Source organism: Antedon mediterranea, chromosome 4 (assembly GCF_964355755.1).
Source record: "Antedon mediterranea chromosome 4, ecAntMedi1.1, whole genome shotgun sequence".
Taxonomy (NCBI): Eukaryota; Metazoa; Echinodermata; class Crinoidea; order Comatulida; family Antedonidae; genus Antedon; species Antedon mediterranea.
In genome coordinates this window covers 29,818,172-29,843,475 of record NC_092673.1, presented here as the reverse complement: position 1 = coordinate 29,843,475, position 25,304 = coordinate 29,818,172, and the positions used below count along the sequence as shown (strand labels likewise).

Sequence of the window (25,304 nt, the reverse complement as noted above, 5' to 3'; positions counted from 1 at the left end):
GATTGGTCCATCTAAGGTGGTTCAATCTTTGGAAAGGTGCTCTTTAAATTGTAATGTTATTAAGTATTGTTAAGTACTTACTTGTAAAGTGGAGCTGTAGCTTGTTGGTTAACATGCTTGCCTTCCAATCCCAAAGTCCAATCCTAACCTAGTGCCAGGGTTGTAACTCACGACTCTTTCAACTCCACTCCCTAAGCCTCAAACAAGACTTAGGTTTTAAGCACAATAAATTATAAAATAGTTTATCCATCCTGTAATTGGTGAGGGTGTACTCACTGTTGTATGCATATGAAATAAATAAAAATAACAAAAATGATGTACATCTTTATAGGTAAGGTGCGGAATGACATTTACATAACATTGATCCAAGGTGAATTTGAGAAGGGTAGCAAGAAAACGTATAAGAATGTGCAGGTGACAATGGAAGTGTGTACGCGAGACGGCAGGGTGTTAGAGGACGTCTTGTACCCTGGCGCAGGCGATCCAGCGACATCTGTTTATAAATCGGTTGTCTACTACCAGATTAAGTGTCCAAAATGGTTTGAAACCGTCAAGGTATGTTGATAAATTTATTGTGTATGATCCTGGGAAACCGAGAACAAAATGTTTATGGGGTGGGATTGTACTCGGATTGCATTAATAATAGAAGTTTGTTTATCCTCTGGGGGTGGGATTACACTTGAGCATGGATTGTACTTAAGCAAAAAAAAAACATTTTCTCAAATAGTCAAAGGGTTCCTTCAATCCATATCTTATATTTAATGATTACATATTCATTTTATTGATCAGCATATATTTTTAACCTAATAATCCTGTTAAGAGAAGAGGAGACTTGGCTTGGCTATATAACATTAGCTTTATGAAAATTGAAAACAAATTAGATACATTGAAACATGATGGCTATAGTCTAATTTCTGATAACATAGTCTCATTTTACAGTTCAGAATACAGTTCTGTAATAACAACGCTAATTCATATACAACTTTCAGTTTCCATCTTATATAAACATGAAGTACAGATTTACTGTCTCTTAAAATAAAATGATAAATAATAATATAATAACCATATCTTACATAATTATATATTATACAAATAATGAACGTTTATGAATTTATGTTTAAGGTGTCATTACCAATTGATGTGCTGGATAACGGTCTCCATATAAGATTTACGTTTAAACATAGATCATCCACCGAATGTAAGTACATTCAACTTTTCACCATTGTAAAGCTCTGTCTACACTATCAAACTAGTGTGATGTGCCCAAATATGGTAGTGATATGCTTAAATATGGTAGTGATATGACATCATCATGTCCGTCCATATATGGGCACATAAACAAAGTTTGATAGTGTAGACAGAGCTTTACATTGGTACAAAATAGAATTTTTCCAAGTCAGTGTGCTTTTTTTACTTACAATTTTGAAGTTATATATATTTTATAATTTTTTGTGTAAATAGATATATTATATGTTTACAGAAAAATTCAAGAAAATCTATTAAATTGTATTCTTTTAAGATGAGCCAAAATAGCAATATTTTGTCAAGTACTTCACTCAGTTTCTGAGTGCTTTCATTTTTTTTTGCAATAAGTTCAAAATGACATAAAATGTATACTACATACTAGTTGAATGTAAAAACAATATGTTAATAAATTGCGATCTCTGAGTATTTTAACTTTGCTTTCTGTAATTGGTTGGGTTACTGTAAATACTTAAAAAAAACATTTGCATTTCACATTTTAAAAAATATTTCAGCCAAGGATAAACAAGAAAAAATATTTGCACTGTCCTTCATGAAGTTAATGACGGATATCGGTACCACGGTAACAAACGACACTCACGATATTCTCATCTACAAAGTAAGTTCATATAATATTTTGTTTAATATAGTAAATAGTCATGTTCATGGTTGAGTATGATGATAGGTATGGATAGAATCCATTGAATTGAATCATGAGACTAGAATCAGGCCTTGTCTTTTGAAAATGATAGGTGTGCTACACTCCTTAATACATTCAGGGGTGCTGTAGGTATGCTGTTTTTATGTTTGTGTGTAGAAGTTTACTAAATTTAAGCGTGTTGTAAATCGCATTCTTCAAGGGCAGTTTAGGAGTGTGTTAGGTGAGTGATAGCACTCGCTCGCCTTAAAAGACAAGGCCTGTAGAATGCAATGCCAGGATACGTCTTAGTAGACCCAACCCCTGTGCTATTCATAAATAAAATATGCATTTAAGCGCAACCATGTAAAGAACATTTAGTTAATTTGTTCAATTCATGAAAATCGTTAAATTAGCTTTTGTTTGACATGTAACACTTTCTTTTCTTTGCATCATGCAGCCCGAAAAAGTAAGTACTAATCTACTATGAAATTCTTACAAAGCTGCATTCACACTGTGGTAAAAACAATCATAAAAAATGCATGTAGTGTTTGATAAAAAATCTGTTCACACTAAACTCATTTGGGATTCTATACAAAGATGTGCTTGTATGAATGCAGTATCTAAAAGATGTAACATAGCCCAGAAATTTCTCAGGCCGATTCCTTTCATCAATCATGAGTCCTTCATTATTCTTTTTCGAATTGGGATATCACAATAATACTAAAAAAATAATTGCAGTTTTGTAATTAAAAGTTTTTTCACATATGTATTTTTTAAAAACATTTTTGTGATTAATAATCATGAATAAATGCTTTTTAAAACTTAATTTTGCTCTTAATTTCACTTTCATATTTGCAATATATTAGTATTTTATGAACTTTCTATTGCCATGGTTTTTCATTGAATTGAAACTTAAGTCAGTGCTTAGCTTTGGTTTAGAATCATAATACTAATTTTCTCTTTTTAAAATTTACTTTAAATTAAAAACAAACAAAAAATTGTTTTTTTTTGCAAATCATGAATAATATACCTAGTTAATTACGCTAGCTTATTTAATGTTAATGCATCATCTATTGGAGGTAAACATTAAATTAATTTCTTATTTATATTTAAAAAAATATTTTATTCAAATCACAGCCAACATAGATAAAACTCCACTAACCTGCTGATAGAAATCAGTTTATTCAAAAATTTTCAGACATGTTTAACAATTTTAGATGTAAAACTGGATCTAAACTCATGGTATCTATAGCATAACATTCAAATTACTAAAATTAACTTCTTTTAAATAATCAGTATAATTAATTAGCTGCTTTCGAAAAAAGGTGTTAATTTTTTTTCGCAGGTCGACAGTCATTTTTCGTTGAACAAGCCACAAACCTATCTTGATCTACCGTCAAGCAAGCAAGAACTTGAGATACGAAAACAAGAGGGCGATAAGAAGTATATGTCTGGTAGCCGAACTAACTTACATTCGGGAGGTTTAACCCTAAGTACAAAGGAAGGCTTCCAGATATCTACTGTAGTGTGTTCTACAAAACTCACTCAGAATGGTAAGGAGGAACATTTTTAATTATAAGTAGAATTTGTTAATATGTAACAGGTCCGTACTACTAGCGTTGTAGCTGTATCGCGTAGTATTTTCCGAAGCTGCAGCACTGGTACAAACACAATGAAATCATCTACAAAGACAGTTCTTGATTTGGAAACGTTAAATTCTTTTGTTGAAGCTAGTAACCAGTTGGAAGGAGATCAGATTCAGCAGATAAATCATTCAAGTATTTGGGTATACTAAAAGATACCTATCCTGTGTAAAACTTCACTACTGTCTGTATACAGAAGAGTTTCCCTGTCTTTATGTTGTCTGTCCATGCATCTTCATGCTATGGTGATATTTTCTATAAAGCTACATTTTTTGCTTCATAAAGTCTACACTATCAAACATTATGTGATAAAAAATGTGATGTGCCCATATATGGACATAATGATGTCATATCACTACCATATTTGGGCATATCACTACCATATTTAATCATATCACACTTTTTTTGTCTACTAATTGGATAGTGTAGACAGAGCTTGACTCAATATTATTGATAATGATACCCGCTTCAGGGCAGTATTTATATGCAGTTTAAAACCTCCAAGTAAAATTTCCATTTTAATGATGTTTATAATGAACAAACATACGCTATCTCTCTCTTAAGCTCAAACTAGTTTGACAAAAATGTGTAATAAGCTCAAATATGACATCATTGTTTCCATATGCACATCATATATATTTTGATAGAGTGGACAGAGCTTATTTTGTGTTTCAGTTGATTTGCTTGGTCTTCTAAAATGGAGAGTTGACAAAGGTGACTTACAAAAGAAACTTGAACTGCTCATGCAAGCTGATGGAAATGAGATAGTAAAGGTTAGACCCTTTTTAAGCCATTTTTATGTGAATTTTTAACATTGAACAAATGATTTAAAATCATGTTTTATATTTTAAATTAACATGGTATTTGTATGAAAAATATGATTTTATTTGGAATTTTAGATTTTTAATGACATCTTTTAAAATTTTGATAATTCAGACAAAAATCTACGATTCCTAAAATAGTCTCCTTTCATTTTAAAACTGTTATTTCAATCTATTGTAAGATTATTCCTTTCATATGGTATTTTGGCAGTGTTGGCCTTCCATACCATAAGTATGCAAAATTGCAAGCAATCTTATATTTAGTAATGAAACAAAAACTCATTCCTTTTACAGTTTCTGCAGGATACGTTGGATGCGCTTTTCAGCATTTTAAATGAAAATCATGAATCAGAAAAATATGATTTTCTTGTGTTTGATGCTTTGGTAAGATAACAAATATTGTATACAAATAAAATACAAGAATAATTTAAAGTGGAAGTCCTTATTTGGACACCCCTATTCAGGGGACACCTCTACTAAGACTTTCCCATTTCAAATAATATAATATTACCGATTATCAATATTATTTCTTTTGCAGGTTTTTATAATTGGTGTTGTGAATGAGAGAAAGTTCCAACAGTTTCGGCCTGTTCTGGATACCTACATCACAAATCATTTCAGTGCAGCTCTGGCTTATAAGTAAGTTCATACTTAGCTAAAAGTACAGACTATTTATATGAGCTGCTGATGTTGATAAGTAGTTCCCCTTTTGATTTTAAATGAACTTGTGTTCTCAGTGGGTAACGGCGATCAGTGCTCACTGGCTAAGCCCAGGCCCCCAGAGCCTATGGGGCCCTCTGAACAGGAGCTGGAAGAAACAACAGACTTTAAAATATGTTGAAAAGGGTTGAAAAACCTTGATGCCTCCAGCGTTGGAGGCCACTTAACGTTCTAAAACCAGGGGTCTCAGACCTTTGCATTGCGTCACTGGGTGTACTTTTCCTTTAATGCCATAAAGTAATAATGATATATTTATTATTTATTTTAGCAAATTAATGATGGTATTAAAGTATTATCTTGACAATGCTAATGAACACCAAGTGCAAGATTCGTTGTTCAGAGCGTTGCGATCACTTGAGCACATCTTCAAGTTTATCATCCGTTCCCGTCAGCTTCATGTTACGTAAGTTCAAAATGTTTTCAATGTCAAAAAACGTTGCTTGCGAGTCAAGTTTCCGAAGACTTGCATATCTGTAAATGCAAAGTTTTGATACTTTATTGATTCATGATACTTTAATAAACTGTAAAGCTCTGTATACATTATCAACTAGTTTGACAAAAAAAGTGTGATGTTCCCAAATATGGTAGTGATATGCCCAAATATGGTGGTGATATGACATCATCGTGCCCTTATATGAACACATCACATTTTTTGTCACATAAAGTGTAGACAGAGCTTAATTAGACACTAAATATCATTTTTTTAATGTTTTTAGTATGTATGGAGAAACGCAAGGCAAGCAAGCTTTTGAGTCTTCCATTAGACAGTTGTTCCATTCAATCAATGGGGTCATGACCTATGACCTGGATACTACTTTGCGTTGTCAGGTAATTACATTTGTAAATTGTTTTTTTTGCTATGTTAGGGAGCTACCCATTATGTACCTAGTTGTTGATTAAAACCTTTTTTTCCTAACTTAGGGAGCTGCCCTGAAGTATGTACCTAGTGTGATTCCAGTGACAATGCAGATGTTCAACCCAAAGGAACTTGCATCGTACCTGAGAGACTTTATTGAGAGTATGTCTAAGGACAGACTAGTAAAACAGAAGCTAATGTTTATGGATGAGCTTGTTCTCAGTGATCTGTTTGCCAAGCCAGGTATGTTTCTTTTTAAAAATTCTAAATAACTATCAAACATTTATGATCATAGAGACAGCATTTATACTATCAAACTTATTTGTGTATATATCAAGCTCTGTCTACACTATCATTTAAACTAGTTTGACAAAAAAAAGGGGTTGTGCCCAAATATGGTAGTGATATGCCCAAATATGGTAGTGATATGACACCATTATGTCCATATATGGGCACATTACACTTTTTTGTTACATAAAGTTTGATAGTGTAGATAGGGCTTTTTTGTATTATATATTGCATGAATTTGCAAATTTGAAGGTATATAACCACACAACTTCTTAGTTTGATATTATTATATACATTAACTTCAGATGTTTTTAATTATATATTTTTAAATGTCTTATTGTTTATGTAGAATGCCGTGGTATAATACTATGCACCATTGCACAGCAGTTAAAAGGATTGATCATTGAGCAAATGGAGCTACAACAAAGTGGCCAAGTACTTGGTAACATCTTACACAGGCTATGGAGTAACAACGTTGTAAGTACTATAACATATCTTGCCAAATAAATACACTATTGCCTGTAGGTTTGATTTGAAAACTAAGACTTACTTAATACTATGTACATTGAGAATACTTTTACTTACTCCACAGTAGTAATTATAATTATAGTTTTAATTATCTTACTATCGTTATCTTCCATAATTTTGCTATAGATGTATACATATATATACATGTTTAAAAAAAAATAAAGATCAAATAAGTTAAAACTGCCTCAATATAAATTTATTTGTACGACATGTTTTGGGCATAGCCCATCATTAGGTGAAGAGACAAACAAACAAAGGATAACATATATAAGTCACACAATTACATAATAAAACAAATCAGCCAATCAAAGATGATATACATGTTTATTTGGCTAGATGTTTTCGCTGTCTTTGATGTAAAGTGCAGTTGTATGCTAAGTACATTGAATACATTTTCAAAGCTACTTCTCCACAGGAGTTATACAATTACCATCCTACTATCATTCATGTCACTGTACTATATGTTTTCATGAATTACATTTCATTTATTACATTATAATTTTATTGTAGGGTCCTATTCACTCAGACATCAGTGAATTAATGAAGATATTGTTACGTACAATAATTCAGTCAGTTGTGTTTATGGACAAGGAAAGCCCCATAGTTGTAAGTATTTGAAATGTGTATATACTTGTAATAGTGTCAAATAAATAAATTTGACCTAAATTTTCACTTGCTTGCGATCGTAACAAAAGAACTGTAAAAATCCTGGTTAAGGGCTTGCAAACACGAAGCAACACCTGGATATTAGGTTAAGACACCTGGATATTAAGTTAAGACACCTGGATATTAACGTAAGATTTGTTTTTGAATGTAGGGTCAGTTTGTGGCGTGCATGATGTCATTACTACGACAGATGAATGAACATCATTACAAAGAGTATATCAAGACGTTCTTGACCAAAACTGATCTCATGGATTTTCTGATGGAGATTCTAATGGTGTTCCGCGATCTTATTATCCGAAATGTGTTCCCACCGGATTGGGTGGTTATGATCATGCAACAGAACAGGTAAGAATATCCGGGGTTTAGCCAGGGTGCATATTGTTCCCCGTGGTCATAGTAACCTATATAACTTAAGATGTATTGTCCCCCAAAAAAATTAATAAAATCATAGTTTAAATAGGCCACTTTGCAGTTTTAATAAAGTTATTCACTTCTGTAAAAAATATTTCACTTATTAGAAGACAAAAGAAACATTTAATGTTAACCAAAAACCATTATCTGACAATTTAAGTATTTTTGGCTTTAAATTACATTTTTTCATATAAAAAATTTTTTTGATCCAGTTTTTGGTCAAAGTAAATAATTATTATGTGACATTTAAAAAAATGGTATATTAAAAAAAATGTTAAAACTAAAATTTTTTAGGAGGGGAAATATATCTTTAAGTGAATTATTCCCCTAAGTAATTTAATTAATTTTAGGTATCTAATTATTTAGTTTGTTACTAATTGTCTTGTTTAGCATCTTCCTGGGAGCAATGAAGCACTTCTCTAAGCAACTCTGTGAAACATTTATTCGAGAAGAGGAATTTGAATTTCAACTCTGGAATAATTTCTTCCATTTATCTGTTGCTTTTGTGACACAAGATCAGCTGCAGCTGGAACACTTCTCATCTGTAAAGCGAGGAAAGATTCTAGAAATGTGAGTTCTTTTATTAGGATATATTTAGACAATTTTGAAGTTTATTATCATTGTTTTGTTGTGGGTTCCCTTTGACGACAGTGATTTAGTTCACTTCGTCTCTTGCTATGTTTCATACATTGAGTTGGGTAGCCGAGTGTTTAGGACACTTGACTGCCATACAGAAAAACCCTGGTTCAATTCCCGACAACTCCCAGTCTACTCAGCTGTAAATAAGTACCTGATTGAAAATACTAGGAAGGATAAGGTGCCAAGGCTTAGTAAAATGAGCTCCTAACAGCTCATTACCCTATGTTCATAAATGAATACGGGACTTGCCTTTATATGTCTCTTATTCCTTAGTTTTTATGCCTGTATATTTGATTGTTTTGTACCTTGTTTGTTTTTTTGAATATTTTGAACTGAAATTGAGGGAGTGCCCTCAATTTAAATTAATTAAAATAGAAAAATGAAAATAGACTATAAAAGTGGACAACCAATTTAATGAATAAAATTGTGAAATCAACAGATATGGTGACATGAGGCGTCAAGTAGGATTTGAGATAATCCGTTCCATGTGGTATTACCTGGGTAAACATAAGATAAAGTTCATCCCAGAGATGGTTGGCCCGTTCCTAGAGGTCACATTGATTCCAGAGGTCGAGTTAAGGAAAGCAATCATTCCAATCTTTTGTGACATGATGCAGTGTGAATTCAACATCAGGAAAGATTTCAGAGAGGTATAGTTTATAATATGGGGAACATAATAGTTGGGCTTGTCAACTATGTTGGGTTTTCTAGAAAATCTGGTATTCTGAATAATACAAAATAGTTTGTGATCTTTTGGACTTGTGTAGGAGAATTTCCAGTTTGTTGGTAGTTGGTATTAATCTAAAGGCGAAATACTGAAAAAATGCTGTGGGTATCAGTGGCTGGATCTCAATGGAGATAAAAAAAAAAGCGAAAAGCTAACTCAAAACGATAAAGTAAAACAGCCACAAAAGTTAGCAGAGCTTTCGGGCAACACTAGCCCTTCATCAGTGCAAGTAGTATTTTATATTATGTACATATTACATATATTATGTTGGTTTTCAATTAATAAAATGGAACAAATTACATTTTCCAATTTTATAAAAATATTTATTTTTTGTATGTATTCTGTATTATCCAGTTTGAGACAGCAGTGATTAGTCAGCTGGATGTGCTGATAGAGGGAGGAAGTGGAGATGAGAAATACAAACACTTGTTCTACACAATGTAAGTTTATCATAAACTATATGTTATATGTGAATACAGTTTTATCTGGTATCAGGATAGCAAGAATATAATAGTTGTTCATTAATAATAAATCAATAAAAACTTTCGTCCAAAATAGTTTCTTTCTTTCCTTCTTTATTTCCATTCATAAACATTCATTATTAAACATACATAAGCATAAACAAAGAGAAAAAAAAGAATAAGTTCATCTGCTTAACTTTGAGTTGTTTGTACTGCAGCATTTGTAACAAAGTTAGCTTATCAGCTCAAGGGATGAGAAGCAAGTTATTATATATATTATATTTAAAAAAATTATAATCTATATACTGTACCCAAGTTATGTTTTGTATGACTCATATTTAGTTAATATATTTATTTGTGTTATAATTTTTGTTGTTGTTTTTTTTTCGACAGAGTTGGTGATTTCTGCAGGAAACATCAGTTCTTGCATCAAGAGGGTATACGCTTTGTGGAATTAATTAGCAAGTTGATGGACCGTCTGCTAGACTACCGAGCAACGTTACACGACGAGAATAAAGAAAATAAGATGAGCTGTACTGTCAACTTACTTGTAAGTTGTGTAACAAGGCAAGGGACTGAGACCAGCAGCAAAATAGGCTTAACTAGCCTCGCTTATGACGATTGTTTGCCCTTTATGGGTTAAGGCCTGTGCACACCGAACGCGAAGCCGCGAATTTCGCGTTAAAAAGTGACGCACGCGGCAGGCGACGGAAGCTTCCAGTGTGAACATACAAGCGAACAGTGTACGATAGTCGAATTTCAACGCGTTGAAAACGACAGCAGCGAAGGCTTCGCACGCGAATTTTCAAAAGTTGAACCTTGGTCAACTTTTTGAGGCGTCGCGAGCGCGGTTTGCATTCGTCAACCAATCAGAAGTCAGGAATATCTCTCATCGACGACACCGACGGCAAAAAAATGGTGGCTGACGAGCGAGGTCTTTATGGAAATACTTACCCTTCTTGTCTTTACGATAAGGGAAGTAAGTCATACACAGACAGAAACATAAGGATTAATGCATGAAGACAATAATTTCAGACAAACATCTGTGTAGAAGAATGCCAGAAAAACTAGGCCTAAAACGCGTCAGAGATCAATTTGTAAAGTGAGTTGGCAAGCCTATTTCTAGCCTAGGCTAGGCCTAGCTAGGCCTACCTAGGTTTAGGCAATACTAGGGCCTAGCTAGGCCTACCTAGCCTAGGCTACATATACCCTAGTAGGCTAGGCCATGCCAAGTAGTACTTATAGGCCTACATAATACTTACTAATCCCTACTAGTCTACTATGTGCTATGCCAGGCCTAGCCTAGGTTAAGCCTACTACTAAATATGAGTACAGTACCTAGCCTACTTATTATTATTAATTAATATTTATAGGCCTAATATTTAGTTGATTTAGTGTTGTAAGGCTAGGATAGGCCTAGTAGTAGTAATATTAATACATAAATACTGTTGTTTTTTTTAGGTCAATTAGATGAACATTGATAAATGGGATCCTTCAGGCTATTACCAGCGTTACAAACTCCACCAATGACCAAGCTAGTAGTTTAAGCGGCCAGTATTATTATTGCCATGGAATTAAGAGCAATTGCTCCTCAAAAACGTGGACTGGCAATTATGAGGCTGATACAGGTTTGTATAGACTTTTTGCAAATGGGTATGTCAGTTGGTGACATACATTGGCCAGAAAAAAATGATTTGAGCAATATGCCTTACTATAGCAATTTTTTAATACTTGTTTCATTTTTTTTTTAAATAGAAAATGGAAGAGATTAAGGAGGAGTTGGACTGTAACTAGTATTTATTAAGTGGTTATAGAAGGAAAGCTGAACTGAATGTCTTTTTTTAGCAATAGAGAACACATGGAAATATATGTATATGTTTTGTTATACTCCAATACTAAAAAAATAGTCAAATTGGCTGCCAGCTAATGGAATGTTTTTCATTTTATAAGTGAAAACATAAGTTTTGTTGGGTTTTTTCTATGTAAGTGATTAACTTTGTTAAAACTACAAAATGGCCTATTCAAATTTGATTTTAATCATCTTCATTTTTCATGATTCTATGGGACAATACATCTTTAAGTTTAGTGTCATTTTTTGGAAAAGATATATTGTCTTCCTGAAAATATAATTTAAAACATTTTCGTTGTGTGTAATACAGTATAACACTTTAGGGTTAGTTATTCACTTTTAACAATAATAATATTTCTTCAATTTTCATTTTTTTTGGGATGATACATTTTAAATTTATTATTTTGATATTATTTTGCAAAAGTATTCAGGAGTAGTAAAAAAGAAAATCTGGTTGATATTTAATGATACCTTTAAAAACAATGATTCACTATTTCAATAAGTGTATTTATGTGAAAAAAAAGTCATAAGATAATAAATACAGTGTAAATATGAGTTTGGGATATTTATTACATTTAATCAAATGAGAATAAAACTGTATGTTTTGTCATGAATAATATAATATTTAATAATAATTAGAAAATAAATGTGAAAACTTTACATTAATATATAGGCATATAGTTTATATTTTTAAAGTGACAAACCCATGAAGATTCCCAGTTCGTGTTTATATGAAATGTTTTATATGGTTATAATAACCTCTGTTGAAAGATATTTGTAACACCACTAATAAATACAGTCAGCAGATCACATGTACGTGTAATCAACATGCAATAAATGCTTTAATTCTTGTAACTGTATTGATATTGGATACATCTTCTTCTGTCCTTGTTATATATACATACAATCATGCACATTTCAGGCTTTGGAAAAGGATAACATTTTCCCACCAAAACCAAACACTGTGATTGGTGTAACCAGGGAAGAGTTAAATTACATTTTAATTTAACTCTTCTCTGGTTAAACTTACATAGGAAATACTTCAGAGTCATCTTCTCTGATTATTTTAAATGTAGCATTGTATTATTGGCCAACCCACTATCTCCTAGGCCTAGCAATCGCGACGAATCAGCACATCGTGACGCGTTTAGTGGGAACCGACAAGAAAAACTAATAGACGCATGACAATTCAACTTTCAAAGCGATCCGTCGAATGACGCGTGACGCATGACGCTTCGCGGCTTCACGTTCGGTGTGCACAGGCCTTTATTTGTTTTCGTTTGGTCTACAGCTAAAACACAGTTTTAGCTTAGTATTGCCTAAATGGTTTTTTTAGGCGGCCAGCAGGGCAGCGCCTACCAGGCCAGCACACCGGGAGACGAGCATCTACTCTTTTTAAAATGTGTACCAAGTTTTAACCTACAATTGTCTTAACAAGAATCTCACTTGTTTTATCATTTAGAATTTCTACAAAGATATTGAGAGACAGGAGATGTATGTAAGATACTTGTACAAATTAGCAGACTTGCACCTAGATTGTGATAACTTCACGGAAGCTGGGTTCACACTGCTACTACATGCAGATAAACTCAAGGTAAACACGCATTCACACTTATTTTTCTTGATCATCATATTTTATTATAATACATTTTATTGAACAGATAAGTGCTGTAATCAAAGCAATGATTTATAATACTTGGATTTCTGTACTGGTAACAGTTATAAGTCATTAATTAAAAAAGTATATATCTTAGAACTGAATCAAACTCAAAATAAATACTTCTTGATTGTCTTTGTATTACTAAACCATGTTAGATTCACCATTGAGGTATGATACTGATATTTCTTGACCTCTTTATCATTCCATCTTCATTGTGTTATTTTTACATAATATTTTACTGAAATTAATAAAATGATAATGGATTTTTTTGATTATTTACAGTGGTCAGATAAAAAGCTTCTTGGACAGTTTGCGAAGTTTCCACATGTGCATACAGAGAGGGAACTGAGAGAAGCTCTCTACTACAATGTTATGGAATACTTTGATTCTGGAAAGGTAAACCAATTAGTTATTTTTATCTTCGTTCTGTCTCTCTCTTTTAAACTTACATTATACAGCATCACTAAGACATGGGTTTTGGTTGAATCCCTTTATTTTGTCATTTTGTAAGTGAAAACATTTTGTTTTCATTTTTTTTTTGATGGAAGTAATTACTGCAAAATAACCTATTTAAAGTCTGATTTAGTAAATCTTCATTTGTCTTGTTTTTGGGGGACAATACATCTTTAAATGGATAATGATAATTTTTCTTATTGCAGATGTGGGAGAAGGCAATTGCTCTTTGTAAGAAATTAGTTGACCAATGCGAGAAAGAGACATTTAATTATCAGCAACTCAGCGCCATATTGGTAAGTGTATTGATAAATTTATTTTAGAACAAAAGTATACAGATACTGTATTTAATTTTGTATATACATTCGGTATCTTATATCCATATAAACAACATTATCCATAAAAAATACCTTTGCAGCATAAAACGATTATTTGTTATAAAATAATTATTACAGACAAATTACAAGCAGTTGGATCCCATCCATATCCAAAAATCCAATCTGAATTTATTTTGATTGTGAAGTTTATTTACTAAAAATATACCATTTTTCAAATGTTTTTTTATTTATATTATCATAGCACTGAGAGACAGAATTAAAGAGTGAATTATTAATAACATTTTATTTTGTCAGGTACGCCAAGCATCTTACTATGACAACATCTTACAGAAACCAAGGCTAACACCAGAATATTTCAAAGTCTACTACATTGGACTCAACTTCCCACCGTTTCTAAGGGTAGGTTTCCAATTCGTTCTTCCTGCCTTCTTTCCTTCACATCCTAAGAACATTTAATTTTTTATTTATAACAAGATATATTGACACACTTTTCTTTGATTTTAGAACAAAGAATTTATCTTTCGAGGCAAAGAATATGAGAGGCTCGCTGATTTTGTTGCTAGGTTACAACAACAGTTTCCAAATGCTCAATTGATGAACAAAACAACCCCACCTGATGCTGACTTGAAAATGAACAAAGGCCAAAGTATCCTTTTTGCAAGTTAGGCTTAGCTTTTTTTAATTATTATTATCTGGAGTCGCCAATGACATTGGGATTTCATTTGTTAAAAAACTCAATCCAATTGCTCTATGTTCATTCTTAAGTTTTAATTTAATGTTTATACTTTATTCTAAAGGTTGTTGTTAAGTTTATTATTAAGTTTATTCTAAGTTCATCCTTAACCAAATTCTAGTCTTGCAAATTGTTCCTGTGCAACCAATGAGGGAGACGAAATCAGAATTTCGTGGGAAAATGATCTGTGACCAGATTTTAAGGTAAAATACATTAACATTACTCTCATATTTTCTGTCTAAATTCATTAAAAAAAAATAGGGATAGGTAAAGGCAAGTCCCGTATTCATTTCTGAACTTAGAATGAGCTGTTAGTAGCTCATTTTACTAAGCCTCAGCATTATGTGGTAGGATGACCAGTTCCTTTCCACGCCACCTAGTATTTTCAACCAGGTGCTCATTTTACAGCTGATTAGACTGGGAGTTGTCGGGAGTTGAACCCAATAAAGATTCAAGGTTATCTGTACCATACTGATGGCATCATTAGGCAAAATGCTTTACTATCATTGCCTTACCTGAGGGTCTCAAATGATCAGCAATTGCTGGATGGATCACCCTCATTAAATATGGTAAAAAAATGTTGACCATTATCCTTTTGTTCTCACGATATTCTGTAGCTACTATGAAGTGAATGAGGTGCAACGCTTCACTTATTCAAGACCATTCCACAAAGGCCAAAAGGACAAAGAAAACGAGTTTGCTGTGAGTAATTCTCAATATTCTCTGTTTTATGTATTTGACAGTCAACTATCCCAATACCAGACACCTTTGGGATGGCCTACTATTAATATTATGTCTGGTTTTCTAATATTATATGTGTTTTTAATGATAAATGAATTTGGGGCCTCAAAAAAAGTCTGGTTTTTGGGAGAGTTGACTGTATTAACATAGTCATTATTTGTAAGCTTTGTTAGGATTCTTAATAAATTAACAAATAACCTTTTTGCAGACAATGTGGATTGAGAGAACCTATTATGTTACAAATTATGAGCTGCCTGGGATATTGCGTTGGTTTGAGGTCATTAGCCAGAATACGGTGAGTCGACCAGTATATTATTAGTGAACTTTCAATTTACAACCTATGCATAATGTGTTGTTGGTAGTTGCACAAACTAGAATCCGTCATAACTGTGTTGAGGAATCAAGCGAGTCTTAATACCCACATGTGCAAGGTCAGGATTGAGCCCTGGATCTTGAGCTTGAACCCTGGATCTGGAGCTTGAACCCTGGATCGCGGATTGGACCCTGGATCGCGGATTGAACCCTGGATAGTGGCATTGAACCCTGAATTGTGGCATTGAACCCTGGATTGAAATAATAATAATAATAACCTATGATTTTGATTTGTGTTTTTTTAAACTACAGGAAGAGATCAGTCCATTGCGTAATGCTATTGAGACAATGGAAGAGGAGAACAAGAAACTTAAACGAGTAATCACCCAGCATCAAGCTAATGCTAATCTGCCTATCAACCCCTTAAGTCTGCAACTTAATGGTGTTATTGATGCCGCTGTCATGGGAGGACCAGCCATGTATGAAAGGGTTAGTTTTACCATGTGTTGAGGTTATTAAACCAGTTTTAAGGCCCATTCACACTAGGATGATAAGGATCAACAATTTACCATGTGTTGAGGTTATTAAACCAGTTTTAAGGCCCATTCACACTAGGATGATAAGGATCAATAATTTACCATGTGTTGAGATTATTAAACCAGTTTTAAGGCCCATTCACACTAGGATGATAAGGATCAACAATTTACCATGTGTTGAGGTTATTAAACCAGTTTTAAGGCCCATTCACACTAGGATGATAAGGATCAACAATTTACCATGTGTTGAGGTTATTAAACCAGTTTTAAGGCCCATTCACACTAGGATGATAAGGATCAACAATTTACCATGTGTTGAGGTTATTAAACCAGTTTTAAGGCCCATTCACACTAGGATGATAAGGATCAACAATTTACCATGTGTTGAGGTTATTAAACCAGTTTTAAGGCCCATTCACACTAGGATGATAAGGATCAACGATTTACCATGTGTTGAGGTTATTAAACCAGTTTTAAGGCCCATTCACACTAGGATGATAAGGATCAACGATAAATTAAATTAATTAATTTATTAAATTAGGATATTCGCCTATCTAAAAAAACCCTTTTTTTATATAGTAATTCTCAATGTACCAATTGAATTCAAATTTCTTTTGTGTATACAGTTAAACCTCCCGTAAACGGCCACCCTCAGGACCGGGAAAAGTGACCGCTTACGGGAGGTGACCGCTTACAGGAGGTTCACCTGTAGTTGAAGACAAATACAAATATTTTAGGTTATAACTTATAGATATATAAAATTAGAAATGCAAGATTAATATGTTTTCATCATTTCAGGCTTTCTGTACTGAGCAGTACATATCACAGCATCCAGAAGACACTGTTCTTATTACCAGACTTAAGGACTTGTTTGCTGAGCAGGTAACGCACATAATGCATTTAAAATAGTTTTAAAACAATATGATACAAATTTCAATTATTAATTTTCTTATTCAACTTATGATATCATAAAGTATTGAGTATTTCTGTATTAACTCTCCCAATACCAGACACCTATCAACTGGCCTATGTCTGTTTTTCAGAATGTGTTTTTAATAGTAACATCATAAGATAAGAAACATCTGCTTTTGGGAGAGTCTCCATTTTTTCAGACAGTCCGGTGGTAGTAGTAAAGCTGACTGTATTATAAAAGTAACTGATTTTTATCTGATTATTTTGGTAATTTAGATACCTTTGCTTGAGCTTGGCTTACAAGTTCACAGTCAGAAAATGCCAGAAAACCTGAAGAAGCTGCAAGAGAAAATGGACAAAATATTCAGTGAAAGGAAACAGTCTGTGGAACAAAAATATGGCAAAAAGGTGAACACATTGGAATTATAAAAAATACCAACATTGTATTACATTGGGAGAATTGCTGGTATTTTGTATTTTAAACGAAGTATTTTATCTGTATTTTTAACGATGACGACGATGATCTGTATTTCACCAAATTTTTATGTATTTAACTCATTTTTATATTTATTTAAACAAACAAAATATATTTCAAACCATGTACTATATCATAGTGTGTTTTACCATGAATACATGAATTGGATTGAATTGAATTCGTTTTCTTACTTGAGGAGAAAGGAGGAAGAAAAAGGGATTTGGTGGAGGCATTCAAATACATGTGACCCATCGATCGATACCCACCTTTTCTCTTCCTCACCAATCCTAGGGTCCTTTGTTCAAATTCTGTTATAGTCCCCATTGCGTATCAGTACATATGAGACTTTAAAAGTATTGGTTTCCTATCCTGTAATTGGAGAGTTGTATGAATGCTGATGGACAAACTTTGAATGTCTTGGTTCAATTCCTTTTCTGGTCCTGTATGTTAAGAAAAAGTAAATACAAATTACAAATAATGAATATTTATGAATATTTTTTTTTGTAGATTATTGAAGACCTGCCATCTTCTGATAAGTTAAGAAGACAACATTTGATTTCAGGAGTATCCGGAAATTCTAGACCAACGTCCGTCTGGTCAACTTCATCCAACTCATCAGGAGATACACCCAGTTCAAGGAATAGTATTATATCAATGTCAGATCAATTGTAAGTCTTAGTGTAAAATCATATATGATATATTGCTTGTTCACAATAATATATATATACATTAAAATTAGTTTTATGCATTTTTAAAATTTGTATTGTCCCCCAAAAACATAAAAATAAAGATTAATAAAATCAAATTTTGACTAGGCCCTTTTGTAGTTTTAATCAATTTAATCACATCCACAGAAAAAAAAATGTTTCACTTATAAAAAGAAAAAGCAAACCGTTACATTCAACCAAAAACCCATTGGCTGGCAGTCAATTTTACTATTAAATTAAATTTGTTTCAGGTAAATAATTTATTTTTTTCGATCCAATTTTTTGCTCAAAGTGAATAACTATATATGGAACATTAAAAAAAAAACATTAAGTACAATTAAGACCTTATTGTGTTCAAAATGAGAGGAGCAACTTTACCCTCAAATAACGTAAAATGCAGGGCCCCAATGAAAACCAGTTTTTAACTGTTTGGGCTACCCTGGGTAAATAAATGTAATAATAATAATATTGAATTTATTGATGACAGGAGCATTAGTTCAGGTAAAGGTGGAACCCCACAGAAGGAGAAGTCCAGCACTCCTGGCAAGAACGCTAAACGCAACAGCCGTGCTGATGTACATGTTGATGATAGTAAAGTTAACAATCATACAAACTCCAACTACAGAGAGTCTGGCCCAGAGCCTATCATCTTGGAGGAGAAGGTAAGACTCCAAAATGTGTACCTTTCATGTTAATGGGTCATTTATAAATACCTATAGTTTGTTTACTATCTTTATATGTTCAACTTGTATTTTGGTAATTTTATTATCATTGTATTTATGTTTACATTTTTTATTAAAATTCATAAACAAATCGTTTATAAAAGTGTTCATAATTCAGAAATTATTTTCTTATTTCCAAATTGCACTATTGTTTTGAAATATAAATGTTGAAATAATGGGGTTTTTTTTGTCATTTTTATACCAATCGGAAATCTTTGTACACTTTTATGCTAATTTGTAATCCTATTTGCATGTTAATTTATTCATAATTGCATGATTGCTTATTTTTATTAATCCATTTTAAATTGCTTTGCTGATCATTTTTAATCCATTAAAATTTTACATTGAAGTTGATGATATAATAATAATGATATGGTACTACTGTACCATTAAATTAACATTGTGACAATATTTAAATTTTTTTTAAATCAAAAAGCTACAAAACATGGATTTATTTACAGCTATTTAGTTCATTTTATTTCTAAAAATAAATAACTTTAAATTTAATAAACTACTTTTTGTGATATTTATAATAGGTAAAATAAACATGATTAATTTATATAGACATACATAATACAGTGCTTTACATTTATGCTAAAATTAGTTTTTCCAATGATTTTTTTCACTAAGATATCACTAACAAGATTTTTGAAAACAATAAATTCATGAATGTTTAAACTAAAAGCTGTAGAATTTCTCATTACTTAACAACCTCATCAAACAACAAAACAATTTTCTAAGGTTATGGTTTTCTAGTAGTGTGTGTGTGGTCACCTGATTTAGTGACTTGGGTCAGGTGGTTAGTAGTATAGTATCTTGGTAGCACCTGAAACGGCTGAACGTATTAATTGCGTCGTTTCATTTTTAGCTCCAATCAAGAAGACCTCGACGTAAAGAAAAGACCCAGTCCAGAGCCTTGAGGCCCAAGACAATGCATGGTAAGCATTTTGGGTACACCGGTAATTCTATGCTTAAGTTACAGTAAGAAATTTAAGAATGTTAAGAAAGAAGTTTACAATGAAACACAAATAGAACAACTTTAAAACCAGCTTATAATTACAGTACATAAACAAATATATTTTATATAAACAAAAATAATAATAATAATATTGTGTTCATGTATTTTAAGTTTTATAATGTTCAATATTCACAACCCCTTTATGCTTATTCCTATTATTTATATGATTTGCAAATTATATTTATTTTCATACCCAATTATTAGAATCATTACAGCCGGTTTATTTGTGGTCATGGCTATGAATGCATTATTTGTAATCGTGATTGCATAACAGTAGTGTAATCACAATTAAAATTAATGTAACTATGATTACATCATAATTACAGTAATGTTCATTTCAATATATCTGTTGTGTTACTGCAGTCACAAAAATAAATGATATATAATTGCGACTGCATTGTGATAATAATCAACAATTTGTATACAAACTGAGAGGAACGATTGAAAGGGAAAAGAGACAGGTGGTTTACTGCATGATGCACTGTTACTAACATTTATTATTTTCATTTACAATCAATTATAAGAATAATAAATCACTGTAAATACAATAATATAAAAATACTATTAGATGAGGGCGTATCAATTTGATCTCTGGTGCGCGTGCGTATAATTGAGGGACTAGTGCTGTTCCGCCGTACCACGTCGAGAATGTTATAGAGTTGCTATCCAATCGGGTTTAAACTATACCATGAAAGCCCCAGTGGTTTAATGGATAGGACATCTGCATATCAAGCAGAAGGTCCGGGTTCGAATCTTGGTTGGGGTGACTTTTTATCATTCTCACAGATTTCCTCATCTTCAAATTGTATATCACCGGGCGGTTTAGAATTAATGTTCTATGCCTAATGTGTTCATATACATATAAATCCAAAGACAAATATATATGTCTCTTACCACTAGTGAAGGCAAACTGAACAATTCTATATATATTTGGTCTGAAAACTGAACAATCCTGTACATGTTTTGGCCTGATACGGGGGTTGTATTTGAATTGTATTATTATAAATTCAACCATAACTCAGCCACTCCCTGTTTCAAGATTGTTTACCAACAAATATGTATAATACAACCTTTTATCTTTCAATCGTCCATGAATAAACATACAGCTCGCTCTGTCTACACTATCAAAAAAGTTTGACAAAAAAAAATGTGATGTGCCCAAATAGGGTTGTCATCTGTCCAAATATGGTACTGATATGACACAATTGTGTCCATATATGGACATATCACATTTTTTTTGTCACAAAGTTTGATAGTGCAGACAAGGCTTTTAGATGAATGGCAAATTCAGTAGTTTTTATTGTATTAATGTATTTGTCATGTTTTACAGTTATAAATCAAATGAATGAGAAGCCCCCATTGTTACCGCCTAAACAAGCCTATGCAGATTACACCAACCTACCAGATAATGGAATGGTCCCACAAAAGGATCCTGGCCCCAGCCCTAGTCCAGTGACAAAGGATAAGGTAAGAGAAATTATTATCAGTGATTGAACCCTCCTCTACTATTCACATTGTGTGTACAATTTCTGTGCGTTGGTTAAGTAGCTATTGACAAAGAATATATAAGACATTTACAGTGGTAGCACCCTCTTATAAATGGTTTGTGCATTTTTCCAAATGATAATGATGGTACCAAGTTATGTCAACTACCTGAAAAAAATGTCTGGTGAATAACATTTTTTTTTCTGTGCTCTGTTCTGGGTTGACCAACTAGCATAGGTGTTTAGCACCTGTTTGGTATTTCCTTGCCTTTTATAATTGTTTTGTCTTCTTTGTATTGTATATGGCAGAACATTGAATAAATAAAAAACATTTAATAAAAATTAGTAGGCAGTGTTCATATGAATCCCTTTTCTCCCTGGAGTATGTTGAAATTGTATACTCGATATACAGTGGAAGTGCCAGTAAACAGGCCTATCTAGCTCATGTTGATTTTTTTGGCAATTATACCTACAAGTTACTACTGTAGTGTAGGCATATGTAAATTAATGGGTGTGAGCCATAGCTATGTAGTGTCTATGTAGTGCTTGCTTGTCTATGCACTTTTAATGAAAAAAATAATCTGACTACTAGCTTGTTCTCCATATAAATGATTAGTTGAATGATTAAAGAAATTTTTTATTTAAATTGAAAATTCGTTTTGCTTGGCATAATTAAGACAATAAAACGCAGAAAAATAAAGATAAACAATATTTTTCCGTGTTTTATTTTCTAATATATTTTTTTCAGCCGCCTCCACCGCTCCCTGTGAAGGCAGCATACTCTCCACCAGTACACAGAAAAGACACTAAAAGTTGACCACCTTCCTGACGTTATCCCACCTCTCACAAGCCTCAAGCCTCACTTCTCAATCAGTAATCTGCTGTAAATACAGTAATAAGACTCACAAATTTATTTTTATAACAAATTGTCTTTTTTAAGTCTCTCCACCAATTATCTTAAGTCAAAATTAAGAATGTACTTATTTGCATAGGCTTGTTTACATGATGCAATGTTGTAAGTGATTGACAATCAGTATTATTATTATGGGGTAGAAATGTGATATATGTTAATGGTTGTTGATGATGATATATGTATATATAATGTATTGTACATATTATGTGATATTTGATATGAAAATAATGATGATACAAATTTTGCTATAATGGGTATAAAAACAATTTTTAAGAAGATAAGGTAGTTTTGCTGGTTTTTTTTTACTAATAAGTGTTTGCATAAGCTTTCATTGATTTTTGATACTGTCTGTTTGTCTGTCTGTTTGTTTATTTGTTCTATTATGATTTGTGGTAGTTTTAACTATAGGCTAATTCAATCTATTTGGCTGAAATGGTAAAAACTATGCAAATTCTGATATGCTTTCAAATTTGGAGAAAGTAAATTATATATTAAAACTAAAACGACCTTAAAAGGGAAATTTCTCCATAAAAACTATTATTAGGTATATTAAATGAATTGCTTTTAAACTTGGTTCCCACTAGGAAGCAACGGAAGGATGAACGTGCAACGCAGGCAAGTTGGCCAAATGACAGTTTGAATAATCCATCGCTTGTGATTGGTCAACTAGCTTGCATCGTGCTTCATTGCATCCTAATGAGATGCGTCTTGTAGGGCCACTTAAGTATTTGTCTTAATACGATTCAGAAATAATTAATAAGTGACATTGTTAATAAAACCATCTCTCAAATATGCCAAATTTAAATTTTACCCATATTTTAAACCTTTTAGCCTAAATTTTAAGATTTACCTTTTGTACTAGTCATACCGTTATTGTAATTAGTCTATTTACTATGATGCTTATGGTTAATTGTTTTGCATACTTGCCTACTTGAAAGAAAATTGTTCAACTTAAGTGTGTTGCTGTATCATATCAGGTGTACTAACTATTGTAAGTGTTGCTAAGAGACATGTTGTCATCTGACACTAGCCAGCCAATGATACTATATCATGTCTACTGCCCTCCTTTGGCTGAAATAAAATTATTTTTCATGTTGTGGACAAAACAAATGTTTTTATCATCTCTTAGTTTGCCAAAGACATGTGCAATACAGTTATATATTGGAAGGAGGGATATTGAGGAGGTTGATAATTAGAAGTAAGCCTAACCTAATCAAAATCATTTTTATCTTTTTGCTGATAATATTAATTTTTGGTTTCGGCTTTGTCCATTTTTTCTGTCCAAATAATTTGTCGTCGTTACATTTATAAATAATTTTTTTATTATTGTATTGTATTTTTAAAATTATTGGGTACTAATTCAGATGATACACAATTATTGTATGTATATATGTGTTAAGGGAGTTGCTTGACAGGGGTCACCTGATAGGAGGGTGTCTAAGGGTCACCTGATAGAGTGTCACCTGATACAGTAGGGGTCACCTAATCACTTTTAAGAATACTGTTGCCTCATTCTTGCATATTCTAATTAATACTAATTGTTTTGTGTCTAATAATGAAAATATTCTATTTTGAGATTTGTATCAGATTTCTGTTAAGTTTTTATAATATGTGTTACTGTCTCCCGTAATTTACACATGCGTGATAGTTAGATATTAGGAATTTAAAATCTGTGCCATGTGACCAATATGGACCAATCATTAACTCCATAAACATTCCAGATTGGTTTTGATTTAAGGCTGTAACGCCCTCTTGTTTAGACGTTTAGTTGGTCATAGGTGATATTATATTAATTGGCATACATATCTAAGAATGTGATCGTTATTTTTAAAGTTTTACTTTATAAGCAGTTTTCAATTAACAATGACGTATGCAAATTCGATTCCGAAAATTTTCGTTGTAAACAATTTTTTTAACTCTTTGTTTATCAAAAGTTTTGCATTGCATTTTGATGATTGCTTGGTTCCCACGAGGACCGAAGCATATCGCAAGCGAGTTGATCAATAACTAGAGAAAGTTTGGATAATCCATCGCTTGTGATTGGTCAACTTGCGCGTACGTTGTTACATTGCGCGTACGTTGTTACGGTCCATCCAACCGTGAACCAATAGACGTCATGGACGTTATTCTAAAACGTATTTGTTGACAAATTTATAAAAGCCTGCCATATATTTACATTAAAATACGTTGCCAAAGATACGATTTTATTTTTTCATTACATTCTGGATACTGATTCATGGTACACATGAACTGCTTACGTCATTGATAATCGAGTCCGTTGCTTTTCCCCAGTGGTGTCTGTTTAGATGTTAGTATGAATGTTGAGCATTCAAATGTTTTGTATTATCTTATATCTATTAATAGACCAATTACAATATACTCTATGATATTTCATTTTATGTTAATCTCTTTTCTTACCAGACCATGCAGAAATTGTATATGGAATGTGTTATTATTAATACGTAATGATTTAATAATGTATTGATGCTACGTTTGTTTTTTGTAAAACATACATACATAGGGTATCATGGCTGATATACCGATTTTAGTTTTGTACTTATATCATTAACACACAGACCTATACGCTATCATCATCGTCATCATCACGGTCGTCATCATCGTCTTAATGTCATCATAATCATCGTCATCATCACGGTCACCATCACCATCTTCGTCGTAATGTCATCATCATCATCAACATCATCATAGGATCATCATCACCACCATCATCATCACCGTAATGTCATTATCATCGTCATCGTCGTAGTGTTGTTATCATCATCATCGTTGGAATGAATTATCATCATCG

General features: G+C 32.5%; 1 protein-coding gene and 1 long non-coding RNA gene across 4 annotated transcripts in view; both read left to right on the top strand.

Moving 5' to 3' along the window:
- The window catches only part of LOC140047217 (dedicator of cytokinesis protein 1-like), a 53,567-nt gene extending 28,693 nt beyond the window's left edge, over nucleotides 1-24,874 (top strand). For 2 of the 3 annotated variants that reach the window (XM_072092103.1, XM_072092102.1), the window contains 33 exons: nucleotides 332-555; nucleotides 1,123-1,198; nucleotides 1,758-1,861; nucleotides 3,228-3,435; nucleotides 4,201-4,298; nucleotides 4,641-4,730; nucleotides 4,885-4,985; nucleotides 5,335-5,469; nucleotides 5,783-5,894; nucleotides 5,988-6,165; nucleotides 6,560-6,687; nucleotides 7,249-7,344; nucleotides 7,556-7,749; nucleotides 8,206-8,385; nucleotides 8,894-9,104; nucleotides 9,536-9,621; nucleotides 10,036-10,192; nucleotides 12,954-13,085; nucleotides 13,434-13,547; nucleotides 13,811-13,900; nucleotides 14,237-14,341; nucleotides 14,447-14,588; nucleotides 14,797-14,878; nucleotides 15,293-15,377; nucleotides 15,625-15,711; nucleotides 16,041-16,217; nucleotides 17,063-17,146; nucleotides 17,453-17,584; nucleotides 18,159-18,319; nucleotides 18,846-19,020; nucleotides 19,949-20,018; nucleotides 21,429-21,565; nucleotides 22,331-24,874. In XM_072092103.1, the coding sequence (XP_071948204.1) occupies nucleotides 332-555; nucleotides 1,123-1,198; nucleotides 1,758-1,861; nucleotides 3,228-3,435; nucleotides 4,201-4,298; nucleotides 4,641-4,730; nucleotides 4,885-4,985; nucleotides 5,335-5,469; nucleotides 5,783-5,894; nucleotides 5,988-6,165; nucleotides 6,560-6,687; nucleotides 7,249-7,344; nucleotides 7,556-7,749; nucleotides 8,206-8,385; nucleotides 8,894-9,104; nucleotides 9,536-9,621; nucleotides 10,036-10,192; nucleotides 12,954-13,085; nucleotides 13,434-13,547; nucleotides 13,811-13,900; nucleotides 14,237-14,341; nucleotides 14,447-14,588; nucleotides 14,797-14,878; nucleotides 15,293-15,377; nucleotides 15,625-15,711; nucleotides 16,041-16,217; nucleotides 17,063-17,146; nucleotides 17,453-17,584; nucleotides 18,159-18,319; nucleotides 18,846-19,020; nucleotides 19,949-20,018; nucleotides 21,429-21,565; nucleotides 22,331-22,399 (4,220 nt within the window). In that variant the 3' untranslated portion in view covers nucleotides 22,400-24,874. Of the gene's footprint in view, nucleotides 1-331; nucleotides 556-1,122; nucleotides 1,199-1,757; nucleotides 1,862-3,227; nucleotides 3,436-4,200; nucleotides 4,299-4,640; nucleotides 4,731-4,884; nucleotides 4,986-5,334; nucleotides 5,470-5,782; nucleotides 5,895-5,987; nucleotides 6,166-6,559; nucleotides 6,688-7,248; nucleotides 7,345-7,555; nucleotides 7,750-8,205; nucleotides 8,386-8,893; nucleotides 9,105-9,535; nucleotides 9,622-10,035; nucleotides 10,193-12,953; nucleotides 13,086-13,433; nucleotides 13,548-13,810; nucleotides 13,901-14,236; nucleotides 14,342-14,446; nucleotides 14,589-14,796; nucleotides 14,879-15,292; nucleotides 15,378-15,624; nucleotides 15,712-16,040; nucleotides 16,218-17,062; nucleotides 17,147-17,452; nucleotides 17,585-18,158; nucleotides 18,320-18,845; nucleotides 19,021-19,948; nucleotides 20,019-21,428; nucleotides 21,566-22,330 lie in introns of those variants that run through there. The other variant, XM_072092104.1, reaches the window with a different exon arrangement.
- Nucleotides 10,517-11,877, top strand: LOC140046271 (uncharacterized). The gene is made up of 3 exons (XR_011844751.1): nucleotides 10,517-10,744; nucleotides 11,104-11,270; nucleotides 11,398-11,877. It is a non-coding gene; the product is annotated as an uncharacterized lncRNA (long non-coding RNA).
- Nucleotides 24,875-25,304: the final 430 nt, after the last annotated feature.